This window comes from Abramis brama (genome assembly GCF_963993115.1).
Source record: "Abramis brama genome assembly, chromosome: 9".
In the NCBI taxonomy this organism is placed as follows: Eukaryota; Metazoa; Chordata; class Actinopteri; order Cypriniformes; family Leuciscidae; genus Abramis; species Abramis brama.
Window position 1 is genome coordinate 39,970,131 of NC_139971.1, and position 14,920 is coordinate 39,985,050.

Consider the following 14,920-nt stretch of genomic DNA (forward strand, 5'->3'; position numbering starts at 1 on the left):
GTATTCCCTCAGCTTCCTGTTTAAGGCTAAAAAGGCAGCCATGACTACCACTCCTCCACCTCCACCTCTTATGCCCCGTTTGATGGAGGATGTTGTGCCTGATGATCGCGACGACCCGGAGATCATCCTCAATACGACCACAGTCAGTCTTCATTACAAGATCTGTCATATATGACACATTCCCTGCTCGTTTCCTCACGTCTCCTTCTCTCTCTCTGTCTCCTCTGTGCAGTATTATTACTCAGTCCGTATCTTCGCCGGGCAAGAACCTAGCGGGGTATGGGTGGGTTGGGTCACCCCTGACTTCCACATGTATGACCTCAACTTCGACCTGTCTAAGGTGCGTACTGTCACTTTGACAGTTGGAGACGACAAGGGCAACATACACGACAGGTGAGATGTGATAAAGATTCAGCTGTCATTGAAATGTTGGCCAATGTGGGCAAATACAAGAAGCTGCAGTGCGGAGAAGCATTTGGTTAAAAATAAATGTTCAGTATAGTGAGGTGATGTAGGTGAATATCGATTTTGGTGATGTAAGAGCACTGCACTAGTGGCCTACTTCAGCAACCGACCTTCAGAATCAGTTGGGAGAGATTTTACCTCAAGAAACTTCTTTTTACTGTGAAGCTGAAAAAGTGTAATGCCTATCATTTATAATATGTACAGTATATAGTATTTTGGATGTACAGCACATGTTAAAAACATTTGCCTCTAGAAAAATAATAATAAATAATATGATGGAGAAAAATTATTTACTTTTTTTAGTATTTTCTTCTTGTTTTTCAGTAAAAAATTTAAGAAGCCTTAAAACAAGATGCATTTATTTGAGAATTAAAATAATAACTTGTAATTTTTACAATGGGGTTAGAAAAAAAACTTAATTCACACTTAATTTAAAGCCTAAAGATTTAATTTGAACTTACCAAATAATGAAATTTTGCTTCTCAAGTACTGTAAATATATATTATTTTAAGATTTTTTTTAAGGTCTCTTATGCTCACCAAGGCTGCATTTCTTTGTTTGAAAATACAGTAAAAATATGTTGAATGTTATTTCAATTTAAAATAATTGTTTTTTATTTTAATATATTTTAAAATGTAATTATTTGCTGTAATATCAAAGCTGAATTTTCAGCATCATCACTCCAGTCTTCAGTGTCACATGATCCTTCAGAAATCATTCTAATATGCTGATTTGCTGCTAAAGAAACATTTCTTAGCACCTTATTATCAATGTTGAAACCAGTTGTGCTGCTTCATATTTTTTAATGAAAAACATGATTACGTTAAAAGGAACAGAATTTATTTGAAATTTAAATCTGAAATAAAAGTATTCTTTTTCCCCTTCGATTAATAAAATATTTGTTCATTCGTGACTTATAATATCTGTTTGTTCATCAGTATGAGGAGGAGTAACTGCTATATGGTGTGGGGAGGAGAGTTTGGCAGCAGCACTCAACAGAGGTTCAGCCAGGAGGATCTGGTGATTGGTTGCTTGGTTGATCTGGCAACAGGTCTAATGAATTTCACAGCCAATGGGAAGGAGATCAACACTTTCTTTCAGGCGAGTGCAGGTCATCTCTTTAAAGGAGCTAGTGGCCCTTGCTCCTGTCTTTGGTACTTCATTTCTGAACTGTTAGGAGTGCATATTGTTCATTTGAACTCATATGTATACATGTGTTCTCTCAGGTGGAGCCCCACACTAAGCTGTTTCCAGCTGTGTTTGTATTGCCTGGCAGCCAGAACATGCTGCAGCTGGAACTTGGAAAACTCAAGGTCAGCTTTATCCTTTACTACTGACCTTGAAGTCATTAGCTTTCTTTTAGAAGTACTTTAAGTAATAGCCTTTTAGTTACATGTCTCACTTTTTTCTCCATCCTATAGAATATCATGCCTCTTTCGGCAGCCATGTTCCATAGTGAGCGCAAGAACCCCGTGCCCCAGTGTCCTCCTCGGCTTGATGTTCAAATGCTGACCCCTGTGATCTGGAGCAGAATGCCCAACCACTTCCTGAATCCACAACTGGGGCGGGTGAGCGAAAGGCACGGATGGATGGTGGAATGTACAGATCCTCTCACCATGATGGCTCTGCATATACCTGAAGAGAACAGGTACAGTAGGACGACTCAAGAACAAAAAATCTAAACTGAAATGATCGTGAAAAAAACATTTTTTTTGTAATTGTCTTATGTAATCTATCTATCTACCTGTCTATATTTCTACCTATCAATCACCCAGAACACCCTAGCACATCTTTTTATTTTATTTTTTATTCATGTGCCCTCACAAACTTAAATCAGAATAACTTCTCCTCCCTCTTGTAACGATACCTCTTCTCTTTGACGTGTTTACTGGCACAAGGGCAGAAAAACCCATCACTCACATGAGATCACAGCAATAGCAAACCACGATGATCCATTCTACTCCTCCAACGTTTACTTCTACATTTTATCACTCGGAAATACGTCTCAATAAGGACGAAAAGTCTATCACATATTCTGTTTAAGGCTGACTTTAAACCACTTCAAACCAGTGGTGTGCGGTGATGTTTTAAAATGAGGAGGAAAAGTCCTCTTTTATATATATATATATATATAAAAATTGATGTCCCTGTTACACTTAATTTTCCAGGTTAAATAAACATAACATAAAAAAGAGAGACCAAATATAATTCTATTTTGTTTTTGTTTTTTACACCATGTAATGTTCTATTAACTAACACCAAGTACAAATTTCATCAAGTTAGTGTTTTTACACATTTTTACTTTTATTACAAAATAATAACTAATAACTAAAGGCAGTTATTTAAACAATTAACAATTTAAACATTATATATTATTTGTGAACTAATGTTCAGCTTTTCTATTTAATAGTCAACTTATTTTCAGCAGTCATCAAGCTTGTCCACACTGGTCACAGACACAGTCTTTTAATTTCCCCAAGCTGAATGCTCACTAAAACCCCACAGTCATCATGTTTTCAGGCAATTTCAAGTTTGATTTTTACGTAACATAAAGCAGTGATATCTAAGTGTATGAGTTGTTTACTTACTTTTTAATTAGTCTTCCCATTAACACCATAATTGTCTTCATTCAGGCCGATTAGAGAGCGCGCACAAAAACAAGAGGCTGGTTTTATCGGACAAACCAATCATATCCAATCATAACGGATCATATCCAATCATAGCGCGATGGAGGCATTGCCTCCTCTCACGTGACTTTCCCCCATTCATTCTCAGTTACCCCCCACTAAACCCACTGCACGCTTTAGGAGGTCTGTTGGGCTCAATGGGCTCAAAGTCAATGGGCTCAGAGGAGGCACGAGAAGACGCGTTGTCCCACTGTAACTTTACCTGCTGGTGTCACAGTTGGACATTGTTACTTTAGAAAAACGAGTGACTTTTACACTTTTTAATGTCACATTTTGTATTATTTGTGTTGTTTTATTTTCGTAATATAGATTATTTTCTCATCCTCCTCGAAGCAAACGCCCCTTGTTCAAACTTTCTGGCCAGGCTTTCTTAAGCCAGCATTTACAGTATCTAGTATTTGTATCTTTTTTGTCTAGATAGTTGACATGTTCCTCTCATTGCAGGTGTATTGACGTCCTGGAACTGTCTGAGCAGCATGACTTGCTGAAGTTTCACTATCACACTCTGATGCTTTATTGTGCCGTGTGTGCGTTGGGCAACAACCGCGTGGCCCATGCCCTCTGCAGCCACGTGGACGAATCCCAGCTCTTCTATGCTATTGAGAACACGTATCTTCCCGGCCCTCTCCGCAGCGGCTACTACGACCTTCTCATCAGTATCCACCTGGAGTCAGCCAAACGCAACCGTTTAGGAACCAACCGCGAGTTCATCATTCCCATGACGGAAGAGACGCTCAGTATTAAGCTTTTCCCAGATGCAGAGACTGCCCAAGACCTGCCAGGAGTGGGTCTCACAACCTGCCTCAGACCCAAGCTGCACTTCTCCCCCATCAACTTTGTGGGCACTGACCCAGATCTCTACACCCTAAGCCCCATCATCCCTCTGCAGGTACAATGGGATCCAATAGTGATTGTTGGTACATATAGATAATACAAGATTAGAATTTAAAAGTGCAGTAAGCAATTTCTGAGAAACACTGTTGATATTTGAAATCAACAAACAATGACAGTCAAAACTGTATAATTAATATTGCAACAACAGCATATCTTAGTTCTGTGAAACATTGCAAAACCAATGTTACTCATGAATGGAGCAGAAACAACGTAAGCTCAGGCCTTCCCGCTTAGGTCTCTCCAGCGCTGGAAAGCTTTTCTAATATTAATGCTAATCCTAAAGCTCTTGCCTGATCATAACCCTTTTTTTCCTGTGATTTTCCTCTGAGCTTTTCTCTTTTGTAATGTCTCTCAGCCAGCTCTCTTTCTACAGTCTTTGTTCAAATCTCCCTCTTGCTCACTCAGAAATCTTGCACCTTTAAGATGTACCAACAAGAAAAATTAAGTACCAAAAGACAGAGGGGATTGGGGGGTCAAGGGAACATATAGTGTACACAATAATAATAATAATACAAGTGATGGAAATCAAAAGTAGCAGGTGATTTCGCAGTTATAGCAGCAGTGTGGTAACAATACCTGAGGTAATAAAGATTATTGTTATAGCATTTTATTGATACAGTATAGTACAGGGTTTCTCAAACTCGGTCCTGGAGGGCCACTGTCCTGCACAGTTTAGCTCCAACCCTGATCAAACACACCTGAGCAAGCTAATCAATGTCTTCAGTATCACTAGAAACTCACAGCTAGGTGTGTTTGATCAGGGTTGGAGCTAAACTGTGCAGGACAGTGGCCCTCCAGGACCGAGTTTGAGAAACCCTGGTATAGTATGAAGAAATGCTACTAAAACATTGTATTTTACAGTTGTTGATAGACAATCTCTTTGTTAATATCTACACTCTTTCTGCTTTTACAGGAGCTGAAGACCCAGGCTCTAAGCATGCTTACCGAAGCCGTGTTCGATGGCAGCCAGGCCATGCGTGATCCTGTCGGGGGCAGCGTTGAGTTCCACTTCGTTCCCATTCTCAAACTCATCAGCACCCTCCTCATTATGGGCATCTTCAACAATGAAGACGTCAAGCACATTCTCAAGATGATTGAACCCAGTGTGTTCGGGAAGAAAGAGGAGGCAGGAGAGACAGAGGAACCAGGAGAGGAAGCTGCTTCCAAGGAGGAAGGAGAGGAGGTGAAGGAGAAAGAAGAAGCGGCTGAAGGAGAGGAGGAGGAAGCCGTGGATGAAGGAGTTGGAGAGGAGGAGGAGGATGAGGAGCTGAAAGCTCTGAAGAAGGAGGGGGGAGAGGAAGGAGAAGAGGTCGAGAAGGCAGCGGAGGAGGAGGGAGAGAAGGTGGATGGAGAAAAAGCAGAAGAAGAAAAGGAGGCAGAGGAAGTAGGAGAAGAGGTCAAAGAGGAGGAAGAGGAAGCACCAGAGGAGGGGCTTCTTCAAATGAAGCTGCCAGAGTCTGTAAAACTGCAGGTAAATTTAATCTATAGATTATTAGTCAATTCTTTGAGGAACACATTTAGAGGAGATCAGCGATTATCTATCTATCTATGTCTGTCTGTCTCTCCATCCATCCATCTATCTGTCTGTCTGTCTGTACATTATGTACATTTTTCTTGTTTGTACTGTTTATAATACTGTCTTTGCCTGTCTCTCCCCCTCTTTCAGATGTGTACCCTTCTACAGTATTTCTGTGACTGTGAGCTCAGACACCGAGTTGAGGCTATTTTGGCTTTCTCTGATAATTTCGTAATTCAGATCCAGTCAAACCAGCGTGAACGATATAAAATTCTAATGAAAGCATTTAGTATGTCTGCTGCAGAAACCGCTCGCAGGACCCGAGAGTTCCGCTCTCCTCCTCAGGAACAAGTATAAGACACACTTCTACTTTAAACTCTTCTTTACAACACACATATGATTTTAACTGTTAGACACTAATTATGAGTATATATGTAGGTTTTCCTGTTGACTAACTTCAAGAACAGCCCAGATGAGGAGGATTGCCCCGTGCCAGAGGAAGTGCGGGAAACCCTCCAGGTTTTCCACAGTGACCTCCTAAATCACTGCGGTCAGTGTTCAAAACATCTCACAAAATTACTGTACGGCCACATTACAACACCAAGCATCTGCTGTTGCAAAATCACCTTGTGATCAAACTGATTCAGTTCTTCTGAAGATTCAAACAAAAAAAATTATGACACACAAACATTATAAAGAAGACCTTCAGACTGTCAGTTCAAATGCTGACATTTAGCAAGTGTGAACAGCAAAAAAATCACATTAAATCCATTTTGAGCTACATTTATATGTGGTTCGAAATCCTATTCAAATCACATTTCTGGAAATCCGTTTGAGTCTGACCGCTCTAAATGAATTTCGCTTGGTTTGTCACTTTCTCACGCCACGTAAATCGTAAACATGTTAGACATTGTTTTTTTTCCCCTCTGTACAGACTTTATCAAAATGATCCCCGTTCACACGGATCCACAAAAACGACTAAAAACGCTGTATTATGCATGCCAGAGAAGTAGTTGCAATGTCACTTTGTAAAGTAAGACTAAGCATCTTAGCACATGTACATTCAAACGAGCATGCCTATAGACTAAACACATAATACATGCTGTCACCATTTTCACAGATTCGCGTTTGTGAAGTTGACAAGGAGATGATAACAGTATCGTTTTCTTGTGTTTCTAAAGCCACCAAAACGCTGTTGTTGTGTAAATAAACGGCCAGAATGCATAAAAAGTCACAATTTCACTGGCATGAAAACCAAAGCAAATTTGGGGAAACGAAAGTGTGCCACGGGACACACAAATGAGATCTGAACAGTTTCGACATTGTGGACAGTCAATAATTTACAATCAGATTCCATTTTGAATTCCATATTGCGAACCTAGACTTACTGACTGACCAAAATCTGGACTATCTTGTTCTTATCCATATTTGTTTGTACCTCAGGTGTCCACGTTGAAGAAGAAGCGGAGGAGGAAGAGGTAGAAGCGTCTCTGAGAGGGAGACTGCTCAGTTTGGTGGAGAAGGTCAAGAACCTTAGGAAGAAAAAGGAAGAAGAGGAGCCAGAACCAGAGGAAGAGCCCAAACCTAGTGAGTAAATGTTGTAAAACAACTTGAGAAGGTTGTTCAGATTCATCTCATCTCATGGTTGCACCGCTTTCTTCAACTATAGATCAATATTTTTGTTTTTCACGTAGTTCAGATTGGTACTAGGAACGTTTCTGGATGTCATTCTATTCCTCAGGTTCTTTACAGGAGCTGATATCCCACACAATGATCCACTGGGCTCAGGAGTCCTTTATTCAGAACCCTGAGCTGGTGCGGCTCATGTTCAGTCTTCTCCACCGGCAGTATGACGCACTGGGAGAGCTGGTCCGCGCCCTGCCAAAAGCCTATGCCATCAACGCTGTGTCCATACAGGACACAATGGCCATGCTGGAGTGCCTGGGTCAGATCCGCTCCCTGCTCATCGTCCAGATGGGCCCGGAAGAGGAGAGGCTTATGATCCAGAGCATTGGGTGGGTACTTCTAATGACAGTACATAAAGTGCTTGACATCTCAATCCATATTTGATGTACCCTACACTACAGTTCTAAAGTTTGGGGTCGGTAAACTTTTTAAAGTTCTTCTGCTCAACAAGGCTGAATTTATTTGATAGAAAAATACAGTAAAAACAATCAAATTTAGAAATGTTATCACAATTAAAATAACTATTTTCTAATATAATATAATTTAAAATGCAATTTATTCTTGTGATGCAAAGCTGAATTTTCAGCATCATTACTCCAGTCTTCAGTGTCACATGATCCTTTAGAAATATGCTGATTTGCTGCTCAAGAAACATTTGCCTAATATTATCAATGTTGAAAACTGCTTAAAATGTTTATGGAAACCATGATGCATTTTTGGGGGAATTCTTTAATAAGTAGAAAGTTCAATAGAACAGCATTTATTTAAAATATACATCTTTTGTAACATTTTCAATGTCTTTACTGTTACTTTTGATCAATTTAATGTGTCTTTGCTCAAACATTTGTTCTCATGTCCTGAACTTCTTTGTGTTTAGCTGAAAATCACATCATGTGTGGTATTTGAAAGACATTTTGTCTCCTGTCTCATAGAAACATCATGAACAACAAGTTGTTCTACCAGCACCCTAACCTGATGCGTGCGCTGGGCATGCATGAGACGGTCATGGAGGTCATGGTCAACGTGCTGGGAGGTGGAGGAGACTCTAAGGTGCTTTCCTGTTTTTGTTATACACGTACTGAACATGGACAAGGATCCGACTCTGCAATTGAAACTAAAGGGAAACAAACATATTTTTTTTCTCTGTTTATAGGAAATTCGATTCCCGCAAATGGTGACCAATTGCTGTCGCTTCCTGTGCTACTTCTGCAGGATCAGCCGTCAGAACCAGCGCTCCATGTTCGACCACCTCTCGTACCTGCTGCAGAACAGTGGCATTGGACTGGGTCGGTTGCTTTGTAAAACCTATCTGATGCAGATAGCATATTTTTATTATTGTACACCAAGAATGAAAATTATAACTATATTAGCGTCCACACCAATGCACAATGGATAGGGTGGATTCTGATTGGCTGGCAATGTTTCTTTTATTATTAATTAGCTGGAAAAAAATTGTTCTGACAGTGATTCTAATTATATCATACAGGTATACCTCTGTGTTGTTTTCGTTATAGCTGTAATGTGGACTTCCCTATTCTCATAGAATTAAAGTGATCATTAAAACGTATAGTTCATAGTTATTATCGTTGGTGTGATCATGCCTTTAGTCTATTGTGACACTTTAAAGTAGTGTTTTCCAACCAGAGGTACAGTACCTCAAACCTTGGAAGATTTTGATTTTGGTTTGTTAAATTGATAAAACTTAAATTTTAATTTTAAAATAAATATATTATAGCTGTCAAAATATAAAAATTCTGTATTCTTTATTTGGATCCCCAGTAGCTTCCTTGCTAATGTTCCTGGGCTCTACACCAGGGTTCACCAATCTCGGTCCCTGCTCTACACAACAATACAAGGCTGTACAAAAGCTGTACAAATCAATAAAGATAATAACAAGAATACAATTACACAGATTAATTCACCAAACTGTGCTTCTTCCACATTATAGTCTTTTGGTGTTTCCGTTAATTTGAAGTAAAAGCACATTCAAAATATATGACAAAAGAAATAATTCAATCATTTAAAGTAGCAGCACTTCAAACAAACAGCATACATCTACATATTTTAAGCATATCTTTACAAATTATATTTTGCTTGCTCTGGATTCAGGCTCTTGTGTTGTGCTAGCTTTGTTGAATCTGAGTGCGGCATTTGATACCATTGACCATAACATAATAATTCTTCTTGAACGTCTTAAATGTATGGAAGGTATCCAGGGCACTGCACTACTATGGTTTGCTTCTTACCTCGATAATATGACTTTTTCTGTAAATTTGGGCAATTTTTCCTCATTATCTGCTCCTCTTTCATGTGATGTGCCCCAGGGATCCATTTTGGGACCTTTATTGTTTTCCCTTTATGTGTTTCATTTTTCAGAACTACATGTCTTATCATTGCTGTGCTGACAATTCTGTTTTACCTTCCAGTAAGGCTTGATACCACTTTCATGCAGTGTTTTATTGAAATGCATAAATTATATTACGAGTTGGATGACAAATTGCAGCTTAATGAGGATAAAATGGATTTGGCCTGTTCTGGAAGCCTGGTTTCGTCCACTCTCAACCAGTGTATGCAAACTAATTAAAAACCTTTGAGTGATCTTTGACCCTTCACTATATTTTTTGATAAACAAATTAGTGCCGTTATTAAAGGAAACTTTTTCCATTTGAGATCTATTGCAAAATTGAAACATCTTCTTTCATGCAAAGATTTGGAAGTAGTGATTCACGCACTTCACGCAATTCAATTATTGCAATTCTCTTTGGTCTCCCTTAATCTTATGTTGCTTGCAAGTTGTACAAAATGCAGCCCCTATTCAAGCATCCCTCCACTGGCTTTCTGTTAAATTCAGGGTTGATTTAAAAATTCTCATGTTTGTATATAAGCCATTGTCTGGCTGTGGACCAAAATATATTATTGACCTTCTTCAGCCATACCATCCTGAAAAAGTTGAGCCTTATTCACTTGATGTGTTTTATAGTCATGTCTAAAACCCACATATACACGTTTTTCAAAGAAGAAACAGGGTATGTGACCGTGTAAAAATATACCATCAGTCGTAGATGTAATTTGGACTATGCCGACAATCATTTGATTTTTCCAATTAACCACTTAACACTAGTTAGTTTTAATAAAACAGTTTAGACCTTGGTATTACTCTTTTTTTTGAATGATTTTTTTTTATGTGTGTGTCTTTTTAGGGATGCGTGGATCTACTCCTCTGGATGTTGCGGCCGCGTCCTGCATTGACAACAATGAGCTTGCCCTGGCTCTTCAAGAGCAAGACCTTGAGATGGTAATGCTCAGAAGTCAGAACAAATTTTTGTATTTATGATATTGTGTTGTTAGGCATTTATAATGTACCACTGCATAAAAGTTCATTAGTTCATTGTGCTACTCAGGTGGTGACGTATCTGGCTGGCTGTGGCCTTCGGATGTGCCCCATGCTGCTGTCTAAAGGCTACCCTGACATAGGATGGAATCCAAGTGGAGGAGAGAGATATCTAGACTTCCTGCGCTTTGCAGTGTTTGTAAACGGTGATGCTCAGTGTTTAGTGTAATTCTGACTCTGAGTCCTGTGTTTTAATGCAGTCTTAATTAAAGTTGTGTTTTTTTTGTCTCCCCCTGCAGGTGAGAGCGTAGAGGAGAACGCTAACGTGGTTGTTCGTCTGTTGATTCGTCGGCCTGAGTGCTTTGGCCCCGCGCTGAGAGGAGAGGGTGGTGCGGGTCTGTTAGCTGCCATCGAGGAGGCCATTAAGATCTCTGAGGACCCTGCCCGAGATGGGCCAACTCCGAAAAAGGACAGACGTTTTATGTAAGATGTTTCAGTGAAAGTGAATGCTTGCATTTCGCTTTTTATTTAAACAGTTTGCCATTAAATCTGTGTATATATATAGTTTTTACCCCTTATATTGGTTCACAGGTTTGGAGGGGAGGAGCAGCATGAGGAGAACAGAGTGCATCTTGGAAATGCTATCATGTCATTTTACTGTGCCCTTATTGACTTGCTGGGTCGCTGCGCTCCTGAGATGCATGTAAGTATAACAACTTAATAATTTACCTGTGAAGTCCATGACAAATGTAAAGTTTGTAAACAGGAATCATTTAACTGTTTTTTAAAAGAAGTCTCTTCTGCTCACCAAGGCTGCATTTTGTTTTGATCAAAAATACATTCAAACAGTAATATTATTACAATTTAAATTGTATTATTTAAAAATATTTTAAAAAGAAATGTATTCCTGTTATCAAAGCTGAATTTTCAGCATCGTTACTCCAGTCTTCAGTGTCACATGATCCTTCAGAAATCATTCTAATATGATGATTTGCTGCTCAAGAAACATTTCTGATTATTTTCACTGTTGAAAACAGTTGTGCTGCTTAATATTGCTGTGGAAACCGTAAAAGGTTTTGTTCAGGATTCTTTGATGAATCGAAAGTTAAAAAAACAGCATTGATTTGAAAGAGATATCTTTTGTAGCATTATAAACATATTTACTCTCACTGTGATCAATTTATTTAATCACTGCTGAATACAAGTATTAATTTCTTTTCTTTTTTAAACTTACTGACCCCAAACTTTTGAATTGTAGTGTTTAAGATGAAGGTCACATTTCAACAGATTTCATGTGGACTTCAATTTTCAACCTGTTCTGTACCCACAGCTGATCCAAGCCGGTAAAGGTGAAGCTTTGAGAATAAGAGCCATCTTGAGGTCTCTCGTGCCCATCGAAGACCTGGTGGGAGTCATCAGCCTTTCTGTTCAGATCCCAACCTTAGGCAAAGGTACACAAGATTTTATACTGAAAAATTAAAAATCAACATTTTGGTCTTTCTTACATTTTTTACTCTGAAGTGAAAACATTCTTCCTTTAAATTCACTTCTGCATAATTATCTCTGGTTTTGTCTGTGATACTTTTCATAGATGGTCAGATCGTTGAGCCAAAAATGTCAGCGAGTTTCGTGCCAGACCACAAAGCCTCCATGGTGCTTTTCCTGGACAGAGTGTACGGCATTGATAACCAGGACTTCCTGCTGCATGTGCTAGAGGTCGGCTTTCTGCCAGATATGAGAGCTGCAGCCTCTCTAGATACGGTGAGCTCTTAATATTGTCAATCATATCTCATCACCATCTTTATCTTTCATAATATAATATATGTAACGAGTATACCCTGTTCTGTTGTTTTCATTGTGTTTTTGGCTCTGAACTGTGACCTAGTTTTCCTCAGTCTGTTAGTTATTTGTTATCCTATTCACCTGTTGTCTATTTATTATCTCATTAGTTTGTTTGTTTGCTCTGTGTACTTAAGCCTTCAGTTCTCCCTCTGTGTTCATCCGTCTTCGTCTATGGTATAACGTGTGTGAAGTATGTTCTGTGAGATTTTCCTGAGTTTTGTTATTAAAGATCCTGTTATCAGCACGATTATGTGACAATATAATATAATATAATATAATATAATATAATATAATATAATATAATATAATATAATATAATATAATATAATGTAGCAGGATTTCGGTTAATAAAAATATAAAGTTCTGAAACTTAACTTTGCCCTTGGCCAAATAGATTTGCTCTGGAACAAGTTATAGATTAATAAGGCTAAAGATTGCCCGCTTGATATACCCAAAAATGAATTATACCTGAACACTATCGACATAAGAGATGTCTTATACAGAGTATAACAGTGATTTACAAATTCCCGAAGGACTGGCCGAGATAAAGCTGTTCTCTGCGGGTACATGAGCACTGAATGGCTGCTGATGGCCTGGAGCTCACTTCACCGAAAACGTCTAAACAAATTGTCAAATAGGCACAATATTTATATATGTCGCATATTTGAGGTCTAAATAACTACATTCTCGCCTAACAACTCTTAAAACTACATTCCGTGACACAACAACAGTAGTATTTGTAAAGTAGTTTGCTCGTCCGCCATGACACTCTTTGTGAGAAATGCTTCAAGTTGTAATATGATAACAACACTGTGATTTTAATTGTAATGTTCCTCCAGTTGGCGTTTAGCACCACAGAGATGGCTCTGGCTCTGAACCGTTACCTGTGCTCAGCTGTGTTGCCTCTGCTCACTAAGTGTGCTCCTCTGTTCGCTGGCACTGACCACCGTGCCATCATGATCGACTCAATGCTGCACACCATCTACAGGCTGTCCCGTGGCCGTGCACTTACCAAGGCCCAGCGGGACGTCATCGAGGACTGCCTTATGTCTCTTGTCAAGTTAGTGATCCACTCTGTACTGACATCAGCACTAGAAATGCCAACTTACAACATTGGAACTAATAAAGTTATATTTGTGAATTTTAGGTATCTACGGCCATCAATGTTGCAGCATCTGTTGAGAAGGCTGGTGTTTGATGTGCCAATCTTAAACGAGTATGCCAAGATGCCCCTAAAGGTATGCAAGTATAGTTATTTTAATTAGTTGGAGTGATTTTTGTTTTGTTTTGTTTCTTATCATCATATTTTTGTGCCAGTGTGCTTTAGCTGATCCTGTTTCTTTTTAGTTGTTGACCAACCACTATGAGCGCTGCTGGAAGTATTATTGCCTGCCGAATGGATGGGCAAACTTTGGAGTCTCATCAGAGGAGGAGTTGCATCTCTCTCGCAAACTCTTCTGGGGCATCTTTGAGTCCCTCGCACACAAGGTTTGGCAAAAACAAACATGATTTAACAGATGAATTCTTATTGAAAAAAGAACACTTACAGTCCTTGGCATCTCATCTCTGTAGAAATTTGATGCAGAGCTGTTTAAGATCGCCATGCCCTGCATCTGCGCCATAGCGGGCGCCATCCCTCCAGACTACGTGGATGCTAGCTATTCATCTATGACTGAGAAGAAAGCATCTGTCGACGCTGAGGGCAACTTTGACCCCAAACCAGTGGAAACAACCAAGTGAGAAAGCAATTAGCTATAGTTCACTTGTACAGTATGTGCATATGCGTATATTTCAGGTATGTGATTTTTCTGTATTTACACAGATTTCCATATTTTTCTAACTGAAGTATGACCCATAAATGTCAGGGGAAAAAATGCTGTGTTTTGCATTTACATGTAATACATTTTAAATATATGTATTCCATGCATGGATACCATAGTGTGAACCATACCATTTTCTTTCATTATATGGAATGGTAAAACACGCCTTCTGGCCGATAATTGGTCATGCATGTTGAGTGAAGCAGCATGACGCAGCAACATACCATCTTCCCAAATATGTAATGAGAATCATTTGTAAATATGTCAACAAAATAGAAGCTTTAAAGGTGCAGTAAGGGATTTCTGAGAAACACTGTTGATATTTGAAATCAACCAAAACAAACACACCCCTTCCTTTATCGCTCCACCCCCAAAATGCACAAACACACAATGCAAGAGTGGATGTCACTTTATCATTGCTGAAGCCAAGCAAAATAATGCTTTTATGACACATCATGAGTGGACACGCCCCCTACTGCTGATTGGCTCACTCTCTCCCTTCCCCCACCATGAGTGGACATGCCCCCTACTGCTGATTGGCTCACTCTCTCCCTTCCCCCATCATGGGTGGACACGCCCCCTACTGCTGATTGGCTCACTTTCTCTCCTCCCCCATTATGAGTGGATACGCCCCCTACTGTTGATTGGCTCACTTTCTCTCCTCCCCCATTATGAGTGG

At 39.4% G+C, this 14,920-nt stretch overlaps 1 protein-coding gene across 10 annotated transcripts in view; it reads left to right on the forward strand.

Annotated features, from left to right (window-relative positions):
- The window catches only part of ryr1b (ryanodine receptor 1b (skeletal)), a 108,106-nt gene that overhangs the window by 44,222 nt on the left and 48,964 nt on the right, over positions 1–14,920 (forward strand). For all 10 annotated transcript variants that reach the window (XM_084123769.1, XM_084123772.1, XM_084123777.1 and 7 more), the window contains exons 30-52: positions 13–142; positions 233–393; positions 1,404–1,566; positions 1,692–1,778; positions 1,887–2,113; positions 3,597–4,041; positions 4,960–5,517; positions 5,713–5,913; positions 6,001–6,112; positions 7,006–7,149; positions 7,304–7,577; positions 8,181–8,298; positions 8,402–8,534; positions 10,449–10,543; positions 10,650–10,785; positions 10,879–11,062; positions 11,171–11,282; positions 11,910–12,030; positions 12,171–12,340; positions 13,261–13,481; positions 13,569–13,659; positions 13,769–13,909; positions 13,994–14,157. In XM_084123769.1, the coding sequence (XP_083979895.1) occupies positions 13–142; positions 233–393; positions 1,404–1,566; positions 1,692–1,778; positions 1,887–2,113; positions 3,597–4,041; positions 4,960–5,517; positions 5,713–5,913; positions 6,001–6,112; positions 7,006–7,149; positions 7,304–7,577; positions 8,181–8,298; positions 8,402–8,534; positions 10,449–10,543; positions 10,650–10,785; positions 10,879–11,062; positions 11,171–11,282; positions 11,910–12,030; positions 12,171–12,340; positions 13,261–13,481; positions 13,569–13,659; positions 13,769–13,909; positions 13,994–14,157 (4,188 nt within the window). The remainder of the gene's footprint in view (positions 1–12; positions 143–232; positions 394–1,403; positions 1,567–1,691; positions 1,779–1,886; positions 2,114–3,596; positions 4,042–4,959; positions 5,518–5,712; positions 5,914–6,000; positions 6,113–7,005; positions 7,150–7,303; positions 7,578–8,180; positions 8,299–8,401; positions 8,535–10,448; positions 10,544–10,649; positions 10,786–10,878; positions 11,063–11,170; positions 11,283–11,909; positions 12,031–12,170; positions 12,341–13,260; positions 13,482–13,568; positions 13,660–13,768; positions 13,910–13,993; positions 14,158–14,920) is intronic.